The 21,365-nt window shown below is 35.3% G+C and overlaps 1 protein-coding gene across 1 annotated transcript in view; it reads right to left on the bottom strand.

The window, feature by feature from the left end:
- The window catches only part of LIN28B (lin-28 homolog B), a gene marked incomplete at both ends in the record, with an annotated part of 122,329 nt that extends 103,157 nt beyond the window's left edge, over nucleotides 1-19,172 (bottom strand). The window contains 2 exons of the mRNA XM_081251117.1: nucleotides 11,020-11,207; nucleotides 19,139-19,172. Of these exons, the coding sequence (XP_081107243.1) occupies nucleotides 11,020-11,207; nucleotides 19,139-19,172 (222 nt within the window). The remainder of the gene's footprint in view (nucleotides 1-11,019; nucleotides 11,208-19,138) is intronic.
- Between the last annotated feature and the right edge of the window lie 2,193 nt (nucleotides 19,173-21,365).

Raw genomic sequence — 21,365 nt, 5'->3', positions numbered from 1 at the left:
GAGAGGAGAGGAGCAAAAAGAAATACATCCAGTTAGTTCCTTCTTATATGTACATGCAGTTCTGCAACACATTTTGTTTCCTATCAGCAAATTTTCATGACTAAAATCATCCCAAACACCACTGTCACTTTCTTTACACTGTGAGTTCTGAGAAATAAGCTACAGTTAAAAAACCTCAAGTGATACTACAAGATAACTGAGAGAAAAACGAATACACTAAGAAACTACCATGACATAGATAAGATCAGTTTTATTTTTAAAATCTATTTGGTAACCTTTTTTTTGGCTTCCTAAAAAGCTGCATGGATGTAATATAAGGTATAGTTGTTCAAAACAAATATTTTAATGCATAAAACACATGAATTAAATAAGAGGCACATTTCAATAAATATTTCATATAAACATAACATTTGCTATGTTATGCATTTTGAGATTCACTTCAACCCTATCTGTAACTAACTAAAAAGGAAGTCACATGACTTACACAATGAAAAAGAAAGAACAGTTTTCTTTCCTTTCCTTTCTACAGGAAGAAACAAAAGCTTGGTATTAGCTATCCAAGGCCAACGGGTGGGGCCTGCAAGCCAAAAGGCTGTAATGGATTGAGGTTAATCTTAATGGACGCCCACTTTAACCTTATGGAAGCATCAAAAATATGAAAACTGCAACCAGTGCTTGCATAAAATAACAAACATTTAATGTAAATTAGGTTTTACAACTAGAAAATTCTACAGGGACATAATTCAGCTTATAAACAACGGTGCTGTTTTTGTTGGGGTAAAATCACCTAACTGTGATTCCCTACACAGATACACACACCATCCCCCCACTGGCACACAGATACTTCACAAGCTTCTTGAATAAATAGGAGTATCCAATGTCCAGGGTGATGGGTGGTCCTGAGGTCCTGAACCAGAGCTGTATACTTTTAAGGGATGCTGAGATAAGAACAAAGTGTTTTGTGTTTGTTTAAACCTGGGTCTATATTTAAAGTCTTTATACCATTATTGATACAGTTCATAAACTTGTGCTATAGTTGATTCAGGAAAATTTTAAGTGTCAGCATAAATGCTAGAAAATTAAGCACATCAAAACAAAATACTTTGGGGCTTTTATAGATTGAATTCAAATTAATAAATTCAGTTTACTTAAAAGTAATCACTACATTTCAAAGGTGTAAGTCTCAACCTGAGACAGAATATCATCTCACCAAACTTTCACTACCAACAGGATACTTTTCTAGTATCGAATGAAATAGCATTATTTAAACAAAATTACATACATCAAATAAGCTGCAGTGGCATGAAAAACTTCAAAAATAGTGAAATTAACCCATGTGAAGTCACAATCAAGCATCAACTATTATGCCCATTTTTATTCTCCAGGCTTTATTATAAGTCTAATATAAAGAGATTTTTTGCAGAGCAGAAAGGCAGGATTTACAAGTGGCCCAAGGAAAAGATAAGCAATGAATAGTTCTGACCCCGGCTGCTCTGGCTTGATCAAGTGGGTCTGCAACCTGAGCCAAAGGGCGCAAATTCCTCCCCATTCAAAATTCTTCAATGGCAAGGGGGAGGAAACAGTGAAAGGGGCAAACATGCAAATCCAACTGTCCTTAGATTTAGTATTCAACTAAAAATTTTAATTAGAGAGTTAAAAAAAAAATGAGGTCAAGACTGTGATTAAATTTCTGACTCATAGTTTAACCAATCCTGAAAAGAGAAGTTTTTTGTTTTTTCTTGTTAAAACTGAAGAAAATTCATTCATTTATCCTTTTAAATGTATGGCTTACACTGAACTGTGTTAGGTGCGTGTCTCTCGTATCATTTAATCTATTTAAAGGAGTTGCTGAAAAGTGGAATTAGTTTCCAAGCACCAGTGTTTCCATATTGTAAGCAAAATGATGTATTATTAAAATCCTAGCTGGGAAAAAACTTGATAGAATTCATTCATTCCAAGCTTTACAACACATCAATGATCTATTAAGTATTTAAAGTGATAGATATAACCTGTGTTGTCAGACTTCTGTTACAGACTGAACTAAGGAAAAGATAATTCATTTGAATGAAAACACGTTAAGATAAAAGAATTTAGGAACTACTGCATCTAGGAACTTTGTAGCTACTAACAGTAAAGACCTAGGAATTGCTTACAAAGCTTAACAAATGGTCGTGAACAAATCATGGCCAAATTAAAATTAATTTCAAATTTACATAGAGTATTTATATAACATAGAACAATAAAACTGAAAAGAAAATTTTAGAATTATTAGTAATTTAAACTTACAAGATTTTGAAATAGAAGCTAACTTTAAGGTGAACAAAAATAATAAATTTCAGTGAGGTTTGATTTTAAAAAGTGTTTTATAACAAAAAGAGCAGCTGGTAAAAAATAAGCATATTACTAATGGCACAATAAAATAATATGATTCTCAGCAATTGGTAAAGACAGTTTAGTTTCTATGCATGAAATCTGAAGACTATATAAGACTGATGAGAAATCACTGTATTTAGTTCAAAAGTTTAAAAACTAACATTTTTTCATCATAATTATCCCCAAATTGTGGGTAGAGAGAGGAGCATAATTAAACTTTGTAAAAAGAAAGTGAGTAGTACATGGGAAAAATGAGCCTTTGCTTCATACCTTGTATGAAAAGAATGAGAATTGGAAAAATCTTATTAAAAAGTTTGCCAAAAGGAAGTAAACAGGAAGAATATATAGCAATCTGGAGAGTAGAACTCTTAAAACTATCACCGAACAATGCTTTACACTTAGTATGTGATCAATTAAAAAAAATAGTTGAATAGATAAATTATTGAACCAGAAGTTTTTCTAGTGTTACCACTTTCTTAAAAGTTAATACTTTTATACAGCAATAAGCCTTCTTGCCGATTTAAACCTCTAAGAATGTTTACACAAAAACTCAGTTGAGACAGAAATTCATTAAATTTCTGACAAGAAATAAGAATAACAATAAGTCTAATTATGCCCTTTAGGTAAGCAGTGAGTTTATGTTGTATGAAAAAGTACCATAAGGGTAAATGAAATTAAGTTTGAAGATTAGTGAAATGTATGCTAAGTAATCTCACTTCCACAAGCACAGAAACTACTGGTGAAAAGGTCATTGTTGAGCAGAAATAACTAAAGAGAAACAAACAAAAAACATGAAAATAAGTGGATTGTATTTCATAAAGGATAATGGGTTGTAGCGTATACCTAAATAGACAAAGTTAAAAGAAACAGGTCAGTTAACCAGTTAATATGACATATCAATATCATATAGGACAACTGTGCCTCTCTTCTTCAAGGGTGACTACTACAAATGGGCATAAGGGAATTTTTTTGGGCTGATGAAATGTTCTGTATGATGACTGTGGTGGTAGTTACACAATTTGTGAAAACTCATCTCACTGTATACTTAAATTTGGTGAACTTTATTCTATATAAATTATACCTCAATTAAGCTGACAAGGCAAAAAAAATAAATGACATGAGCTTACTATCTTTTGAAAAATCTGACAAAGATTTATATGATGAAGGTATTGATAAAAATTATAGTGCTTGAAATGAAGATTAAAACTAAACCTGGATCATTACAATTCTTATTTTCATGTATGATACCTCAGTTGACCCTTACCCCACCCCTCAAAAATAGGGACGGCAAGATATTATTGCCACATTTTACGCATGAGAATACTGAAGCTCCTTGGAAGCAACTAGCCAAAAGTAAGAAACCCACCCAAGTGGCACAGCCAAACCCAAACTTTCGTTTCTGATATTTTCTCCCTCACTCTACCACATGATATCTCCTTTGGAATAATAATTATGTACAAACATCGCTGAGTCCTTACTATCTGCCAAGCTCTGTGTTAAATGCTTTACATGTGTAATAACATTTAATTCTCAAAATAACCCTATCCAAAGTGGGTACTTTTTTGTCCCTTCCCTTGTAAGATGCTGAAACACTGACAAGGTAACTTACTTCCCCTACAGACATATAATAAACTGGGATTTGAACACTGATCTATTTGACCAGATTCTATACCACTGTATCATATCTCACAAGTATTAAGTAATTATTAATAGAGCAATAGGTATTAAATTATCACAGCAGGTCTATTAAAGACAATATTTCATATTTTTCCCTTAGCCTATACTGAAGAATACAAACTGAATATGTATACCTGAATACACAGGTAAAAATCTCATGATGAAACAAACTGTTAAAACAAAAACATCTGCATCACAAAATTATGTCCAAGTCTCAGTTTATATCCTGATGTGTTAAACAATATTAAACAATACTCTATACTATAGAATTATAATAAAAAGCCTTTTATATAGTTCACTGTAATTAAAATTAAGCTATTAATATTACACAATACATTTTGCCTAATTTTAAAGAGAGCACATAAAAGATACCAATTTCATTTTCAACCACAAATATATACCACTGATAATAACTTATCCCTGATTTTGTTGTGGCAAAAAGACTAGTTTACATTTTAGTTTATTTATTCAACACATACCTGCTAGGCAGTTTATATAATAGTATCTCTACTCTTCACAACACCTGAAAAGTTAGGTATTATTCCAACTTGCAGCTGATTACAGAAAGAAACATAAGACTAAAGCTATCAATTATCTATAAATCTTATTTGAGACAGCATTTCTAAACTATCACATATTTAGATATGGGAAGGGGGGCAATCATCAGATAATCTTCTAATTTGTTGCTAGACAGAAGATAAAATTAATCCTGATGTATCAAAATGCAGCATAACAAACATTTTTATTACTCAATTAATAGAGTACTCTTTTAAAAGATAATTTCTCAATGTACCCCACTTACCTACAATGTATTTTTTGATATATTACTGTTATCAATTTTTTTTGATATTAGGAAATGTTACCACATTATTTTAGATAAGAATATAAATCATTTAAGTTCCTTATGGGCTGTATATGTTACAGAGCCATAACCTCAGTAACTACATATTGAACAAGCTGAAGTTCCAGTGAGAAATTCAGTGAGAAATATCTCAATATTTAGTTCCAAATCAAGTCTACAAAATATCATATTTAAAGTAATAAATTTCCAGTTGAATCAGAAATATCCTTACTTTACTTGTTTAGGTTATACTTGGTTTAGAAATAAAAATACAGTACACCATATTTTTAACTAGTAACTTTTAAACCCAATACCAATAAAACTTTTCAGTTAAGGTATACAAAACTATCTGCAATAGTTAGGCAATTTCTGAACAGGACGATGAATTCAACCAAATTCAAACCCTTATTAGGGTTCCTTGCTGTCCAAAAGCAACAAAATTTACCTCGAAGGACTTCCATGTTGAGTCCAGGTAACAAAACAAGTTTTTAACTTCTTATGAAACCCAAGAACTCTGAGATGAGTCAAAGACAGGTTAAAGATATTATGCTAAATACTCATAAGTGGCTTGTCACATATTTGTTTAAAAAACAGTTCTTGAATTTATCACCTTCATTTGCTGTGAATGGTCTTTTTAAAAAAGGAGAATCAAAAGTAAGTAAGAGGAAAATATTTAAGAGTTACATCAATACTCTTTAAAATGAGGAGTGAAGACGATGTCTTAATTATGTACCCAATTCACATTTCATGTTTGAACTGAACGAGGATATCTTTTTAGAAGTATACAGAAAAGTTCCTGAAAATGGATCAGTATTTGAAAACCAGAAGGAATGTATCCAATATCTTTTAAGACAATTAAAGTCTTATACAGTTTTTATTTAAATGCCTTTAAATGTGATTTTATGATTAAATAGCTTCAAAGCATTTCATTTGGGATTCTTCCAAACTGGTCATGTGGGCAATTCATCTCGAAAATTTGGTAGCTTTAGGAACCATTTTCAAAATATTAAAATGCGTAACTCACTAACAAATGAGGTATAACTGTTTATTATCACATTTTTAAACTTCCAAGATTTCTCTATCTAAATATGTTTTTTGATATTGACATTTTCAACAGCCCCAAGAAAAAAATATAACCATATCTATTCTGAATGTGAAAAATGTTTTCACTCTAAACTATGACAAAAGTAATATGGCTAATAAATTGGTAATTAAATATTATGAAAAGCCCTTAAACATGAGCATATTGGAGTAAATCAGTTTTCATAATTGTGTAGCTAATTAATGTTAAAAACACTGAGACACGAACTCCATGCGACATCAACTGAACGTCGTATAACACTTCAATTTTCATGTATTTAAATATTAGTCATCTCCAAATGTTTTCATAGCCTATACTATTAATAAAAATGCTTTAAACTTATCTCTTATTTCTTCTATTTCCATTACTCTTTTGAAATGTTTTCTGAGCAAAGTAATAAAAGGAACATAAAATATATAAAATCTTTGTAATATAGGCATTTGTATTCTCATAAAGATCAAACTATAAATCAGAAATAAGGAGCAAAAGAAGAAAACATCAATACCTGAAAGGTAATTGAAGCCTTAAAAACCAAATTAAATATTTAAGCCAACTGAGTAATAATAGCTAAATTGCAGTCATTTTGAAATTACTCTTTCTCTTTGAAAAAGAATTCTTACATAAACTGTGAAACAAATGAAATACATTTATGTTAAAAATTCTTTGTGGAACTTCCCTGGTGGTGCAGGGGTTAAGAATCCGCCTGCCAATGCAGAGGACACGGGTTCGAGCCCTGGTCCAGGGAGATCCCACATGCCGCGGAGCAACTAAGCCCGTGCTCCAAAACTACTGAGCCTGCGCTCTAGCGCCCGCGAGCCACAACTACTGAGCCCACATGCCACAACTAATGAAGCCCGCGGGCCTAGAGCCTGTGCTCTGCAACAAGAGAAGCCACCGCAATGAGAAGCCTGTGCACCACAATGAAGAATAGCCCCCGCTCGCGGCAACTAGAGAAAGCCCACGTGAAGCAACGAAGACCCAACGCAGACAAAAATAAACATAAAAAAATTTATTTGAAAAAAATTCTTTGTATCCTATTTGATGGCAAACAATCCCAAATATATAACCCAACAAAAAATATTATTATGCAAATGAGCTGTAGAGAGGGTAATAAGGAGAATGGATTCCAACCCCCCTCCGGACAAAATAAAGTTCCAATGATCATTTTTATCTTATTAGTTGAGATAATGACTTTAAAAATAAATGTCAAAATCTATGTAAAGAAAAACTTACATAACATCAACAGGTAGTTATTGAGTAATACTGACCTTCTCCATAAAAGATCTAGTATTTAATTACCATGTGATTCATTTAAAGTATCATCACATATATAAGTACTATTAAAAGATTATAATATTTCAGGAAGTTGCCAAAGACCTTTCCAGGTAATTTAGATATGTTACCCCACAATCTAACTGTGGAGGCAATTTTTTAAAAACTTAATAACAATAAACTGATAGGAGTATTAATTATTAGCACTTACAAAATAATTGTATTCTAATTGATGAAATCAATTGAGTAAGAACCTAGACTTAAAATCTGTATTAATCGTCTATACTCTTACTACTCAAGTGTTTTGCACTGGATGCTTAAGTAAGAAATTCCTACAAATTTATCCTACTTACAAACTAAATCATCACCAAATATTTTAAATACTAAAAATTTTAAGGAACACCTTAAAAACAGTGAGCTGTGACAAAATTCACAACTATAACATTTATACATTTTTGTTGTTTTTAAAAATACTGAATGCTATCAAGGTTTCAGTATTAACGTGTCAGAATACATCTACTCATTACAAATCCATAAAAATACGATCATTTAAATCACCAGTTAACATTAGAAAATCCAATGAAGACAGTCATTTTAAACCAATGGTCACATACCATGCTCAAATGGCAGAGTCTCACTACATTTATCAACAAGTCTGAAGATAGAGAAAGGACAGCACCTAAGTCTTGGGCATGTTTTTGAGGAGTTGGTGGCATTACAGAAACTAAAAGAAAGTTTGGTTGTATTTTTGCCAACAAATTATAAATAGAATTACCTAACCATAAATGTATAGCTCTATTTTAAGAACACACTCATATATTCTCTTCAATTCATAGCAACTGATTGTTTTTGATGTGCAGTTCTTTGCAGTCAGTATTTTTAAAGGAGAAAAAATATCTGGGTGCCTTGGCACGATTTTTTAAATATTATTTTAAAGAAACTAAAATCATTTCTTTTTTATTTCCCCAAACATATACTATTAAAAACGTTTTAGAATATTTTTTTAAAAATCCAATGACACATGTACTTCCAAAAAGTCAAAAAACACCGCCACTACTTCATATATTTAAAATAATAATTAGATGTCACTCTAGTTGAACATTTAAAATTCCTAATTATCTATGATGCCTATTCTTTCATAACAAAATAGTATACAGATGTAATGGGGAAAAATCTAATTTATAATTATACATAAAATCTAGTATGCTTTCAAAAATGCTCATACAGTAAAAATGGCAGCTAAAAAAATAATTTTTAAAATGTCTTAAAAACTTCTATAAAATGGTCCTCAATTGCAACCTGATTGTGTAAGTGATGCTGCACACATTATTTATGGCCATCAAATTGTTACTTGTAGCTGCTTGGCTAAAATCAGTGGGATTCTGCCTTCTTCAAAACAATTATTCATATGATTTATATGCAATTTATATAAGTTTCAATATAAGACAGAAATCCCTTTACCTAGGCATCAAAGTTAAGAAGCAAAAAAAAAAAAAAACAAAGAAAAACAAAACAAAAAAACCAGCAACAATAACAACAAAGCAACTGATTCTAAATAGTTTTCCCTAGGAAAAAACTGAGATATATTTCAAACAGCAAATACTTTAACCATCAAAAACTGCCCTAAAATGTCACTTTCTAATTTTAAATTTAAAGATTATTACTGCCCTGTTTTTTTACATCACAAAAATGCTAATACGTGAGTTTTACTGACTTTTTACATACTTCTTCCTAAGAATGTATCCAAATATATTCTTATGAAAAATACAAATACATATTTTTTGAGAGAATTTTTTATCACATACATCATTTTAATACTGTTCTATTAGTAAATACATGATGTGTAACAGAAGATTTAAAGTAAGTCTAATATAAGTAATCAATGTTTGTACTCTAGAAACTATTCACTATGTATATAAAAAAAACTTTTCCAGCAATATAGCATTTCTTAATTCAGTGGATATAGGAATGTTTATCAACATACAACCATTAAATAGTTTAAAATTGGATGTCTCATTGTTCTAAACATTAATATCAGTTAATAAAATGTCTACTATTTGAATACATTAAAAGGTAAACATAGAAAACCAAATTATAACAAGGCGTGATCAGACAAAGAAGAAAAGGGCTATTTTTTTTCATTCATCTATAAAACAAATTTATGAGATTGTAAAGAACAATTTAACAACCTAAAGAAGGTTCAAAGCAGGGAAAGCAGGGGCCTGAGAGAAAATGGATTTGTCAATGATTTCAGTCATTCAGTCTAGGGAGGAGAAAAGCAGAAAATGTGGCTTCATTTTGCCATATAAAGTAGGAGGCATAAAATCCAGTAGCCTGTCTGTGGAGTTCTATTTATGTATTTAAACCCTGTTTCAATTCACAGATTATGCTGATCCTTCCACATGTAAACAGCCAATAATGATAGCCAGGCCTTTAGGAAAGGAAAACACACACCACACAGCAAGGTCAGGAAGCTACCAAGCACACAGGACAACAGATCAAAACAGAATGGTTTCATATGTTTCTATTGTTTATATACTTAATTTGAAGATGATATTCCTTAGGGGGGAAAGGAGGTTGTAAATTATTACTAAGAACATGCAACATAGTATCAAACAAAACAGAAAATTTTTATGCAAATATACTAAATATTTATTTTCTGCATGTATCTATGTCAGTCAACCTGTAGGACTGATATGCATTCATTCGATTATTTTTAACTTAGATGTCAAGCTAAAATAAACTTCTTTAGTCCTAAATCCCTTTACTCCTAAGAATTCATTACAGATAATTTGTATTTCTCTAACTTCTTTCGATGAAATAATCAAGCTTGCAAACTGTAAATACCTTTTTTTTTTTTTTTTACTATTAAGAGATTAAGCACAACAGAGGAGTGAAAGGGGGAAAGGTATTAATTTCCTTGTTTCTGCGTAAAATTTCGAAAATAAGAAGCAATGACATTCTATTTGGTATTTAAGCATCTTAAAAAGTTACAACACAATATAAGCAACAGTGGAAATTTACCCCAAGTAGCCCACTAGCACATTTTAAACATACAAGCTAGAGCCGCCTCTGGCCACATGTTTTTTTGAGTTCAGTCTCTTAAAGAGACAGTATCCTTGGACCTATGCCCTACACGGAGCACATTTCTAAAATGTTTGATTACCAACAATCCTCTCTTGCATTTCTTCAAATCTATACTAGGCCAACAATGTTCTACTCTATTTTACTGTGAAATCAAATTATTTTAATTTGAATCTACAAAAGACTACCGGACAGACAGATATAAAATAATTGGGGAAGCTACTGTGATTAGAGGTGTCTAAAATAAAGGGACCTACAGATTTCTTATAACAGCAAATTGGCTTAAAAAAAACCAAAACTTAATAAGATCACTGTTTCCTCATTCATTTCCCACTCATTCCCCAGGCACAGGCCACATAACGTATCGTAACCGGTAACACCGGAAGCTACACTACGGCAATTTCGCTGTCGAAAGAAGAGGGGAACTTGCTTAATCAAGTCAACCACCACCCAGAAGTGAAATTTCAGAGATTTCATTTTCTGTTCAGGAAAAGACACCCAGGAAGGTGCCCATGCACACACCCTAATAACTGTATTCACTCGTGACTGTAAGGAAGATTTTGAAGGGCACATTATTGTAAGCCCACTGACAAAACTACCGGTCGGCTCCTCCACATGAAAAAGGTGAAGACGAAGAGAAAAAACCAAAACCAAAACCAAACCAAACCAAAACAAAAAAAGTTTGTCTTACTTGGTGTACAAATACATCGACTGGAATATCCAAGGGGCTTCCCTCTCGGCTTATCATGGAGATGAATCCAAATCCCATTCGCACGTTGAACCACTTACAGTGGCCAGTTCCGTGCAAAACCTGGGATTCCTCCTCTGCCTGCTCCGGCAGCTTCCCGGGCTCTTCTCCACCACCTTTGCTTGCCCCGCCTGAGTAGAACAGGACAAAAAAGTCAGTTAGTCAGTATTCCCATACAGTTCAGTGAAAGGAAAAAAAAAACCTGCTTGGGAGTGGGGGTGGAGGGGAGAGGAAATGAAAAAAAAAAAGCTATTAAATGGTTGATTCCTTCTTTTATTCGGCAGAAAATATTTTAAATTAAAGGCTTAAAAGGGAAAGCGGGGGAGGGAGGAAGCCACACTGTTCTATCGATCACAACTTCCACGTTTCTGTACATACGTGTACGTTTTCTTTTAACTCTGTTTCTCGGCCACATATTACAGTACAGCATGCGATTATTTTACTTGCATGTTGCTGATTTAACACTGATCCCATTTACAAAGAGAAATTTTCAGCGAAACTAATTCTCTCCGGCGTGCCCGAGGAGGAAAGAGAAATCGTGAAGATGGTTAGAACTAGTTAATGCACATGCGGCAGCAGTGATCCAGGGTTATTTGCAATGTGCATTCCCCTCCCCCCCAATAACTTTCAATTAAAGTTGGGGTGGAATGGGGGAGGGGGCAGGTGTATAAAAGTTTTCTTGGGCTCACTAACTGAAACTGCGCTTAATCACACTCAAACAATTCAAACAATAGCCCCCTGAAAGCTTTTCAAGTTGTGAATCAGTGTGGGCGGTACAAAACATTTTTGGAGATCTATAACAATAGGTTGCAGAAAGCCCCACTGCGCGATGGGGGGTGGGGGGTACTGCTCAGTATTGGGGTAAAAGGGGAAGGGGGGACGGGCAAAGAAGGGTGGGAGAGGGAGAGGGCGGGAGAAAGGAAGAGAGAAAATCACAGTAAAACAATAGAAAAGAAAATTAACCTTCGGCCATGTTGCCCCACGGGCCCTCTGCTCCAAACTCGTGAGATGAAAACTTTCCCTTTGCAACGGAGTGATCTTCTGCATCAATCTAACATCTTGATTTTGTGCGATCACAAATTTAGCTCGCATGGTCTAATGTGCTTTCCCTCTTTTGATTTTTTTCTCTCCTCTCTCCAGTTTCTGGCCCCCTGAGCACACGTGACTTTGTCAATTACATGCTTTCTTGCTACTAATTTCACCTCGGATCCTTAAGGGGCTGGCAAGAGGAAGAGATAACCAATCGCCATTTCATCTATGCTGACATCAAAATAATTTATGAATGAACACGAAAAACTCAAACATGTTATCTTAAAGACAATTTGGGACGCTTCTTTACGATAAATCAGAATGCCGATTTCGTGCTTTTACTTAAACACAATGGAGGGTCCTTGTGAATCGTCGATTTAGAAAAACGGCACAGTCATATATGTGCACACGCGTGCCTTACACACAAGCCTGTCTAAATAATCTCATTTAAGGGGGAAAAAGCCATTTAAATAAAGCAACCGACGTTACGCTTTTTTCCCCCTAAGAATTCAGCTGCTCCGTTAACAGTAAACCTGCTTGGGATGCAAATTTCATATTTAATTCCATTCTTAGAGGAAAATATGTAATTTACAAAAGATCTAATTGAACCTAATTACACACCCATGAAACTTTAGATAATGGTAACCTACACCTACAATAAGAGAAATGCACACAATTACCTGTGACCTGAAATTTGTTTCAAATTTAAAATAAAATGCTACCGGAAAAATCGCTATCACCTTCTTGTAGTCAAATTGTGTTTAGGTTTACCATTTCGGAACATTTTGGAGGGGGCTGGTAAGGAATTGTACTTCACAGGTTTCTCCGCCATCTCTTTCCGGGGGAGGAGATGTGATTAATGACTTCCTAAATAACAGCCCAGTTTTCCAGCCTAACATAGAGTGAACCTCAATCAGTGGCGATTGTTCCCCAAGAGCAAGGCGACGTAGGGCAGGGAGGGGGAGGGGAGCGCCAGGCAGGGGAGGTGAAGAGGAGCCGCCAGCACAGGCGGCTGCGGAGCCAGAGAAAGAGGTGGGGGAGAAACAGCGGGCGCGGGCGGGGGGAGGGGGTGAAAAAGGGAGGCAAGTGGGAGAAAAAAGGTAAATTTATATCTTATTGACTGGACCCTGACATTTTAAAAGTCCACTACCAGGGGACAGAAGAGTTGAATAAACGAAAACTTAATAACGGGTTAGGCTCCTACCGTCCCTTCCCCGGCCAGCCCCCGGTTTCAAACTGCTTACCCTTTACCTTTAAAATTGGTTCAAACGATTGTTGATTACTAGATGCTGACACCAATACTGCCTCCCTCATCGACCACTACAGTAAATGTTATAGATCAACTAGAAATGCTGGATTTCCTTTAGAATATAAAACCCGTCTTTGAAACATTAAAACGCACCACTACTCTTCCCCCACCCCACCCCCATTTTCTTAAACAAGCAGTTTACCGAGAAACTGTACAGATACCACTTCCCTTCGGCAAAGCTACGGAGCTTACCCTCCCCCACTATACCCGCAACCCCCCTCCGCGTCTCTCCAAACACACTCCTAACTCTAACACTGTTTCACACAAACTAAAACGTAGGGATTCTGACCGAATCTAAAAGCTTTTGAAAATCCACATAATGCACCTATTTACACCTCCTCCCCATACTAAACAATGAAATATAAATTTATACTAATTAGTTCAGATCTGAAGTAAATTGATGTATATAAATAAATGTTATTTTCAGCTGTTTGTGGTAAAAGGCTTCAATCGAGACTGATTTAACTTGAAAAGATTTTTCGTCTGTTTATTTCTTTTGTTTCTCAAGAAAGGAGGCAAAGCTTTCTCATTTTATTTACTTTGTGTGTATGGGGGGGGGATAACCATGTGCCAGCTGGTAGGGAGGAAAGAAAAAGTGTAAAAATGTAAATGATTTTGCAAGAGTCCCAAAAGCTGAAGCTCTCAAAAAAATTATTTACTAACAAAACACTCACTAGGCATTAATAGTAGAAATCAACGGATTACACTGACCTATAATGAAATAACTTTAACGATGGTATTCCAGGTTAAATATTTTGAATAACAGGAAATAGAAAAACTAATTTGAATAAGTTGTGTTTTTAAAAATATTTTAAATGAAAGAACTACTTCTAAAAATCAACATCTGGTAACAGGAATAATGTGAAAAGTATTCATGCAAATTGAGGAAATGCCACTATTTATGTAAAATTATCATAAAATTCACAGGCAGTATAATTTAGTTTTGTCACTGACACACATTCATGATAAACAATGTTTTATCTGTAAGCTTGTTTTTAATTAAAAAATAGTCTAATCATCATAAAATCAGAAATATGTAGGTGGGTTCTGAATCCTTGTTTGTTAAATCTGATGAAATTCAAACCTATAAATACATAGATGAAAAGGGTGAAATGCCATAAGTGAACCACACTGGATGGTATGGTTATGAGATTCAGTTTTGCCTGATTGGGGGCCTCCAGTATTAGTGGAATTAAGGTAGGGTTCACTGGACTGGTCACTGGTGTCAGAGGTTATCGACTCATTCATTTCCTGAGAGGGACATCGGCCTTTCAAGTCGTGTAGAAAGCTTTTTCCAACTGGGGACTTTGAGAAATCCTCTAACATTCATTCACAAAGAATTTAAGGCAAATGCATTTTACATACCTGGTTGGGGGTGGGGATTGGAGTGGGGTCGGTAAAAGAAAGGGGGAGAGAAGGGAAGAGGAAGGGTAGAGGGAGGAGAAGCAGGGAAGGGAATTGGGAGGGAGGGAAGAGAAGGAAGGAGACAGTGACAGAAAATATCAGTCCCCATTTCAGGGATATGGCACTGTCTTTTAAATAGGCTCATCTTTTCTTGCTCCCCCCTCAGTCTTTTGAGCCTAAGATCCTTTTATGAAACTAACCATCATCTTTTTAAGCTCATAGAGTTCTTCTTTCACCTAAAATGGTCCCATGAATCTCCTAGAACGCTTTCCAATTTGTCACCTTCCTGAAGTCTTCTGGTTTTAATTTTTTTCTCATTTCCTACTTGTTTTTAGTGCCAGAAAGACCTGTGCTTGACTCAAAACGCATGTTTTATACTTGTGGAAGCCAAATGTTTCAGTGGCTTGATTTATCATACTTCTTGCAAAATGTCTTTAAAATGAGTTCAAGTAGCTACAAAGAATCCTCAATGCACTGGGGGTAAAAAAAAAAAATCAAGGAAATAACCTATCATACGCCCGTTGGTTATCACAATCTAAGATTTCTACATTTAAAAAACGTACATATTTTCTTTTTCTTTCTTTCTTTTTTTTTTTTTAAGAATTCCGACAGTACAATGCAAGGAGCCGAAAGAGGTGCCAGAGCCCACCGTCGTTGTTTTCAACTATAAGCAATGAGTGACTTCTATTACAGCTGAAACAATGCTTCGGTTCTTCTTAAAACTAGGAGGAGGGGCTGCGGCACTGCGACGAGCGGCTCCACCCGTGCTCTGCGTCCCGGCCGACAAGGCCGGGGTCTGCAGCCCCGCGCTGCCCTCGCAGCCGCGGATCTTCACGCGCAGCTCGCGCCCCCAGGGTCGCCGAGACCCCCAGGTCAGCGTATCTGCCCCTTCCCTCCACCGCCCGCCCATACCACTTCCTCTCCCCGTTCTCTCTCCAGTCACCTTTCCCTTTAGTCACCACATCACCACCTCCTCTCGAGAAGTCAAGCCGTTCCAAAGAAGGCTGAGGATTTCTCACTAATTAGGGGACATTCACATTTGTCATTTCGTCCCGACAAGAGGAACACCAAACAAAAGAAACCTTTGCCTTCACCAGGATGGAGGCAACGCTTGACGCACCCTACTACCTCCCCTGCGTTTCCAGACATGTATCATGTATAATCTGATTCCTTCATCTGGGAGATGTCAGTCTCCGCAAACCAAAAAGTGAAGTCAAGGGGGGGAGGGGTCATGGGGACCCGAGAGAATGACCACTCCACCCCCTACTCCCCCACCAGGCCATGCCTAAAATGGAGCTGTCTTCACACAGACCCCTGGCGCCGTCCTTTCGGGAAGCCACGAAAACATCGCCGTGCGCCTCTGGAGGATCAGGAAAAGCTGTCGGCGGGGAAGGGGGTGGGGGGCGGCCAGGGGCGATTTTAGGGAACCCGCTGTCTGGCCGCGGCTTGAGGTTTCCCGCCCAAAGGCTGCGGACCCGCACGTCGGGCAAACTGTTGCCGATCCCTCCCACTGCGTTTCAGTAAACTACTTTACCCGCAAATAACTTCCTTGAAATTCTTGCAACACGGAGTCAGCTGAAAGGAGTACTGGACTGGGTGCGTTGGTCTTATAGCACAGGCACTTTAGAATATGGGGGCTATTTGTTTTTGTTTCCGAAGAGCAAAATTCCGTTCTCATTTAATTTCCTTATCTGAGAGCAAAATGCTCTGGCTTAACACAATTGTTCCAATTTGGTGATTTTTACACAGCTTGTAAAAATCTCTTAAATATTTTCCTTAAATAGGTTAACATATTTCCCCAGGTATAATTAAATAAAATTATGGAAATACGGGAAACGATTAGAATAAATTTTAAGTGTGCCAGATAAGATTGCCTTTATATTTCAAAAAACAAGCATTTGAAAATGTTTCCTTCTTTTTGGTCCCTTACCTTTCAGCCAAGTATTTAGAGCAACAAAATTAATTCAGAAAAGGGGCATTATTTTAACACCATCATTTTGTAGAAAGTTTATTTTTTTAACTGGAATAGCAAAAAATCATATTCTATTAACATACTTCTTCATTTAAAAGAAAAATAAAAATTTTATTATTACTCCTCCCAAATATTTTCTGAATTGTGCACAGCAAATACTCTCCTAAATGATTTTAATTAAGACAGCAATAGGTTAGAGAAATCTTTTAGTAATAAGCATTACATTACTTTGCCCAGAATAGCACAAAATGAAGGTTCTTCATTTGAAAAATGAGTCCAGATTTTTCACCTCTACTACTTGAACAGGTATGCCTCATAATTTACAGATCTTTTTGCAATAAATATTCTGAGTCTGCAGAAATGACACTAAATAATGTAAACATACAATTTTCCCCTCTCTCTCAAAGCAATGAATGAAAATTTACCCTTTAAAACTTAATCTCATCAAAACAAATAACTGGAATAAGAGTGGACTGTGGCGCAGTGGTTGAAAGTCCGCCTGCCGATGCAGGGGACACGGGTTCGTGTCCCGGTCCGGGAAGATCCCACATGCAGCGGAGCGGCTAGGCACGTGAGCCATGGCCGCTGAGCCTGTGCGTCCGGAGCCTGTGCTCCGCAACGGGAGAGGCCACAACAGTGAGAGGCCCACGTACCGCAAAAAAAAACCCAAAAACAAACAAAAAAAGGAGTGTGGACTGCTTCCTAGGTATTCCTTTTAATATTTCCACTTTAGGTTAATTTGGGGGAAGAGGACAGGTAGGTGGAAATTGGGAAGGGAAAAAATAGTACAAGAGTAAAAGATGAGGCAAATGAGAAGAAATCTTCAGGCTTTAAAGATGCCTGTGCAGGAGGCAAATCTGTGGAGAAAAAGCACCCAGCTAGAAACCGGAGGCCAGAGTTCTGGTCCCATTTAATGACCTTGTGTGTGTCCTTGGATCATTAAGCTTCTCTGGGCCTCAGTTTCCTCACCTGCAAAGTGAGGACACTGGAGCAGTTGATGTTCAAATCTTTGGCTTAAATGCAATCTCTGGCAATAACCTTTCTTTTGGTGAAAGTGCAACCTCTCCCCGGCCAACCCTTTTTAATCACAAGGAAACAGAGACATGAAACTTTATTGCAGTCACTTAACACACTGGTGTTAACATTACTTCCCAGCAGAAGAGAAAAGGGCCTCTGGACTGCCTCCAATTTGCCCCCAGAGGAAAACCACAATCAATAGTAAGGGGGAAAGAGTTGGTAAATTAAAATATTGTAGCAACTTTTCAGCCTCTTCTTTTTCATTGTACTCTTTAGAGCATCATCTCTATGTCAAAGGATTCACTCCAGAAAAAAGTAAAGTGCTTGTCAAAAGGCAATGCCTATCAGTGGTTTCCTCATTAAACCTTTTGATCCCTACTGCTTTCCTCTGGCTACCTACAATCCTGTATTTGATAAGCTTAATAATAGAATAACAGCTTTTCACTTGTACTTATAAATGCTCATAAACTCTGTCATCTCATAGCTCTTAAGAGTTTTGAAAGCAGTATTAGTCAGGAGTAGAGCCAAGGCATTAACTGCATGAGAGCGGAAGCCAGAGTAATACATTAAGACAGTAATACAAATAAAACTGTTACTGAAAACAGTATTGTCAGTTTTCAGTTAGTTTCAGTAATGTAAGAGAGTATTTCTCCATTAAAAGCCTAAGTTTACAGTACATCTAAATAAATGAAAGGAGATATATATATATATATATATATATATATATATATATATTTAAGTGTAGGTTTAAGATGTTAGAAGTTCACATGACTCATTTTTGTAGTATAATGAGGAACAAATTTGATACATGCTCATGAAAAGCAAAATAAATGGAGCTTTCCTAGATTAGGAAAATTCTCTAATTCCCTGAAAAACATGGCTAATAGACTGTGCTATTTATGTTATGGTAAATTTTTTGAAAACAGGAGCAAGTCTCTAGCTTTAAATTAATTCAACATATACTTGTGAGTGCCTATTTTGCTACGGGCTTTACAAAAATGAACAAGCCACAAATACTTTTCATTCAGCTCCATTAACATTTAAATATTATCTGTTTTGCCTGAGATACAGAAAAGGGAATCACAAAATCTAATATTGCTAAAATCAGGAGGAAAAGGAGCTAATTAGAAGATTTCATCCATGCAATTCTGGTGGGAGTATCAGTTTATAGATGAAGTGATCTGGAGTACAGTAGGTACAAGATGGGTACCATATCCAGCTTGCCAAAGTGGAGAATGCCTGAGGGCTGTCATGTTTTCTCATATGCCTCCAATGATCTTTTAAAATAAATATTAGTTAAGTAAAAATTTAATTAAAAAAAAAAGACTAACCTGGGGCTGATGAAACCTGGTTGAATGACCTCATTGTCTTCTGAAGAACCTAAAATCAGAGAGCTCAAGTCAGTACTACATTAATTGCTCATTTAATTGCCTCTTCTTCAGCTTAATGGCTCATTAGAAAGCAATAAAATGCTTAGGTTTTGACTCTGTGAAGTGACCTGTAAACTTTTTTTTTACAATTTAAGACTCACCTAGCAAAATTAGATAACCAATTGGCATAAACTTGCCTTTCATTCCAATTAAAGGATGGTAGTTTAAAAAACATTCTAAACAAGACCACTAAGATGTAGTCAAAGATTCAGATTTCAGGAACAATGCAGTTTTAAATTTTTTTAATATTTAATTTTACACTGTAATTCAAGAATCCCATTCTTTTTTTTAACCACAGTTAAAAATTAACTTAACCTATAATACTGTGTTCCTTGATGGACTAATTTGACTATTCAGATATCTTTTAGAAGATAAATCATGAGACTCTAATTGTGATACTATACCCCTGATACTGGGTCTATTACATTCAAATACTTTTTGAGAAAAATATTACTTTAAGAGGTAATACATTTAATCATTGAGTATATTTAATTAAAGGTATCTAATATGCATTAACCCAGATTTTATAAGCAAAATCAGTTCTCCTTAAAAAAATATGAGCAAGTACTAATGTTTCTAATATATCCACTGGCAGATGTCACAACACAATAAAACTTGCAATAAAGAGGTCACCCAGTAATGAAGTATAGCGGTTGGAAGAAAAATTCCTGACGACCACTGAATTATCATTTTTATCCTCGAGTCCGAGTTATTAAAGCTTGGAAAACAGATTGGTTTGAACGTGCATACACTCACCTGCTACCACCCAGGGCTGTCTTTCCTCCCTTAACTAAGTTTTACACACTGTATCACAAAAAATAAATCATTATGTGTAAATTCTCTAAGTTGTGATCTAATTTTCTTCTCAAAACGAAATGGAGGCTTTTCCAAATGCAGAGTTCTACTGAATGTTGACCCAAGATTCTTCTTACAAAGGATGACAATCTCACTGAGTAAGATTTGAAAAGAATAGAGGAAGAATGTGAACAAAAGGCACGTGAACCTCTGTGCATTAAGTCCTTTAGTTATCCTGTGTTTACAACCAAAAGACAAACGATAATGACAGCCCCTCATTTGTAGAGACGTGGATGGACCTAGAGACTGGTATACAGAGTGAAGTAAGTCAGAAAGAGAAAAACAAATATCATATATTAACACATACATGTGGAATCTAGAAAAATGGAACAGATGAACCGGTTTGCAAGGCAGAAATAGAGGCACAGACATAGAGAACAAACATATGGACAGCAAGGGGGGATAGCCAGGGTGGGGGTGGTGGTGGTGGTAGTGGTGGGATGAACTGGGCGACTGGGATTGACATGTATACACTAATATGTATAAAATAGATAACTAACTAACAAGAACCTCCTGTATAAAAATAAATAAATTAAAAAAAAGATGAGTCCCTAATGTTAACAAAATTCATTATTAAAACTTACTAGTTTTCCTTTACATTGAGCCTATATTAAATTTTATTTTGCACATTTGGTTTAGTGAGGGGGTATTTAAATACTATAAATAAATTTCAGCAAAACCTAGCCCATGTTTTTCTAATAGCCCACAGCCCAGACTTGATCTTCTCTGCTTATATATTTGCAAAAAAGTTCAAAATAACATATTCTAAAGATGTGAAAGAAACACAGAAAGTGTTTGCAAACATTTTTTTCAAATAAGTCAGATGATAAATTATTATAAATGATAGATCTAATATAAAGTGAAAGGCAAATGGTGTAAGAATTAGCTAAATAACACTATTTAATTTTAAGAGCTCAAACTATGAGCTTTCTGGGTTTAAAGAAAGCCGGACAATTTGAATGATAAAGATGTTCAGATTTTTCATTAGCCAAACTTACACATGATGGTTTTGGTTATTGGTAGTTTTAATATTATCAACCTTTTCAAAGGAAAAGGTGGAATTATTTCACAGATATCAATATATTTCACTGATGTTAAATAATGATTTAAAATTTTTCACAAACAAAAGAGTTGGAAGAGAAAATAGAATTAAGTTTAAATATGGATATTAATATCCATCCATATGAACTATGATAGGAATTAGGTTAATGTTATATAAAATATTCACAATATTAAATGTTCATATTCTGACTATAGGTGACTTTTTTGAAAA

This window comes from Mesoplodon bidens (genome assembly GCF_964165515.1).
Source record: "Mesoplodon bidens genome assembly, chromosome: 12".
NCBI classification, from domain to species: domain Eukaryota; kingdom Metazoa; phylum Chordata; class Mammalia; order Artiodactyla; family Ziphiidae; genus Mesoplodon; species Mesoplodon bidens.
The sequence above is the reverse complement of the archived record's forward strand: the minus strand, read 5'-3'. Positions and strand labels throughout refer to the sequence as shown.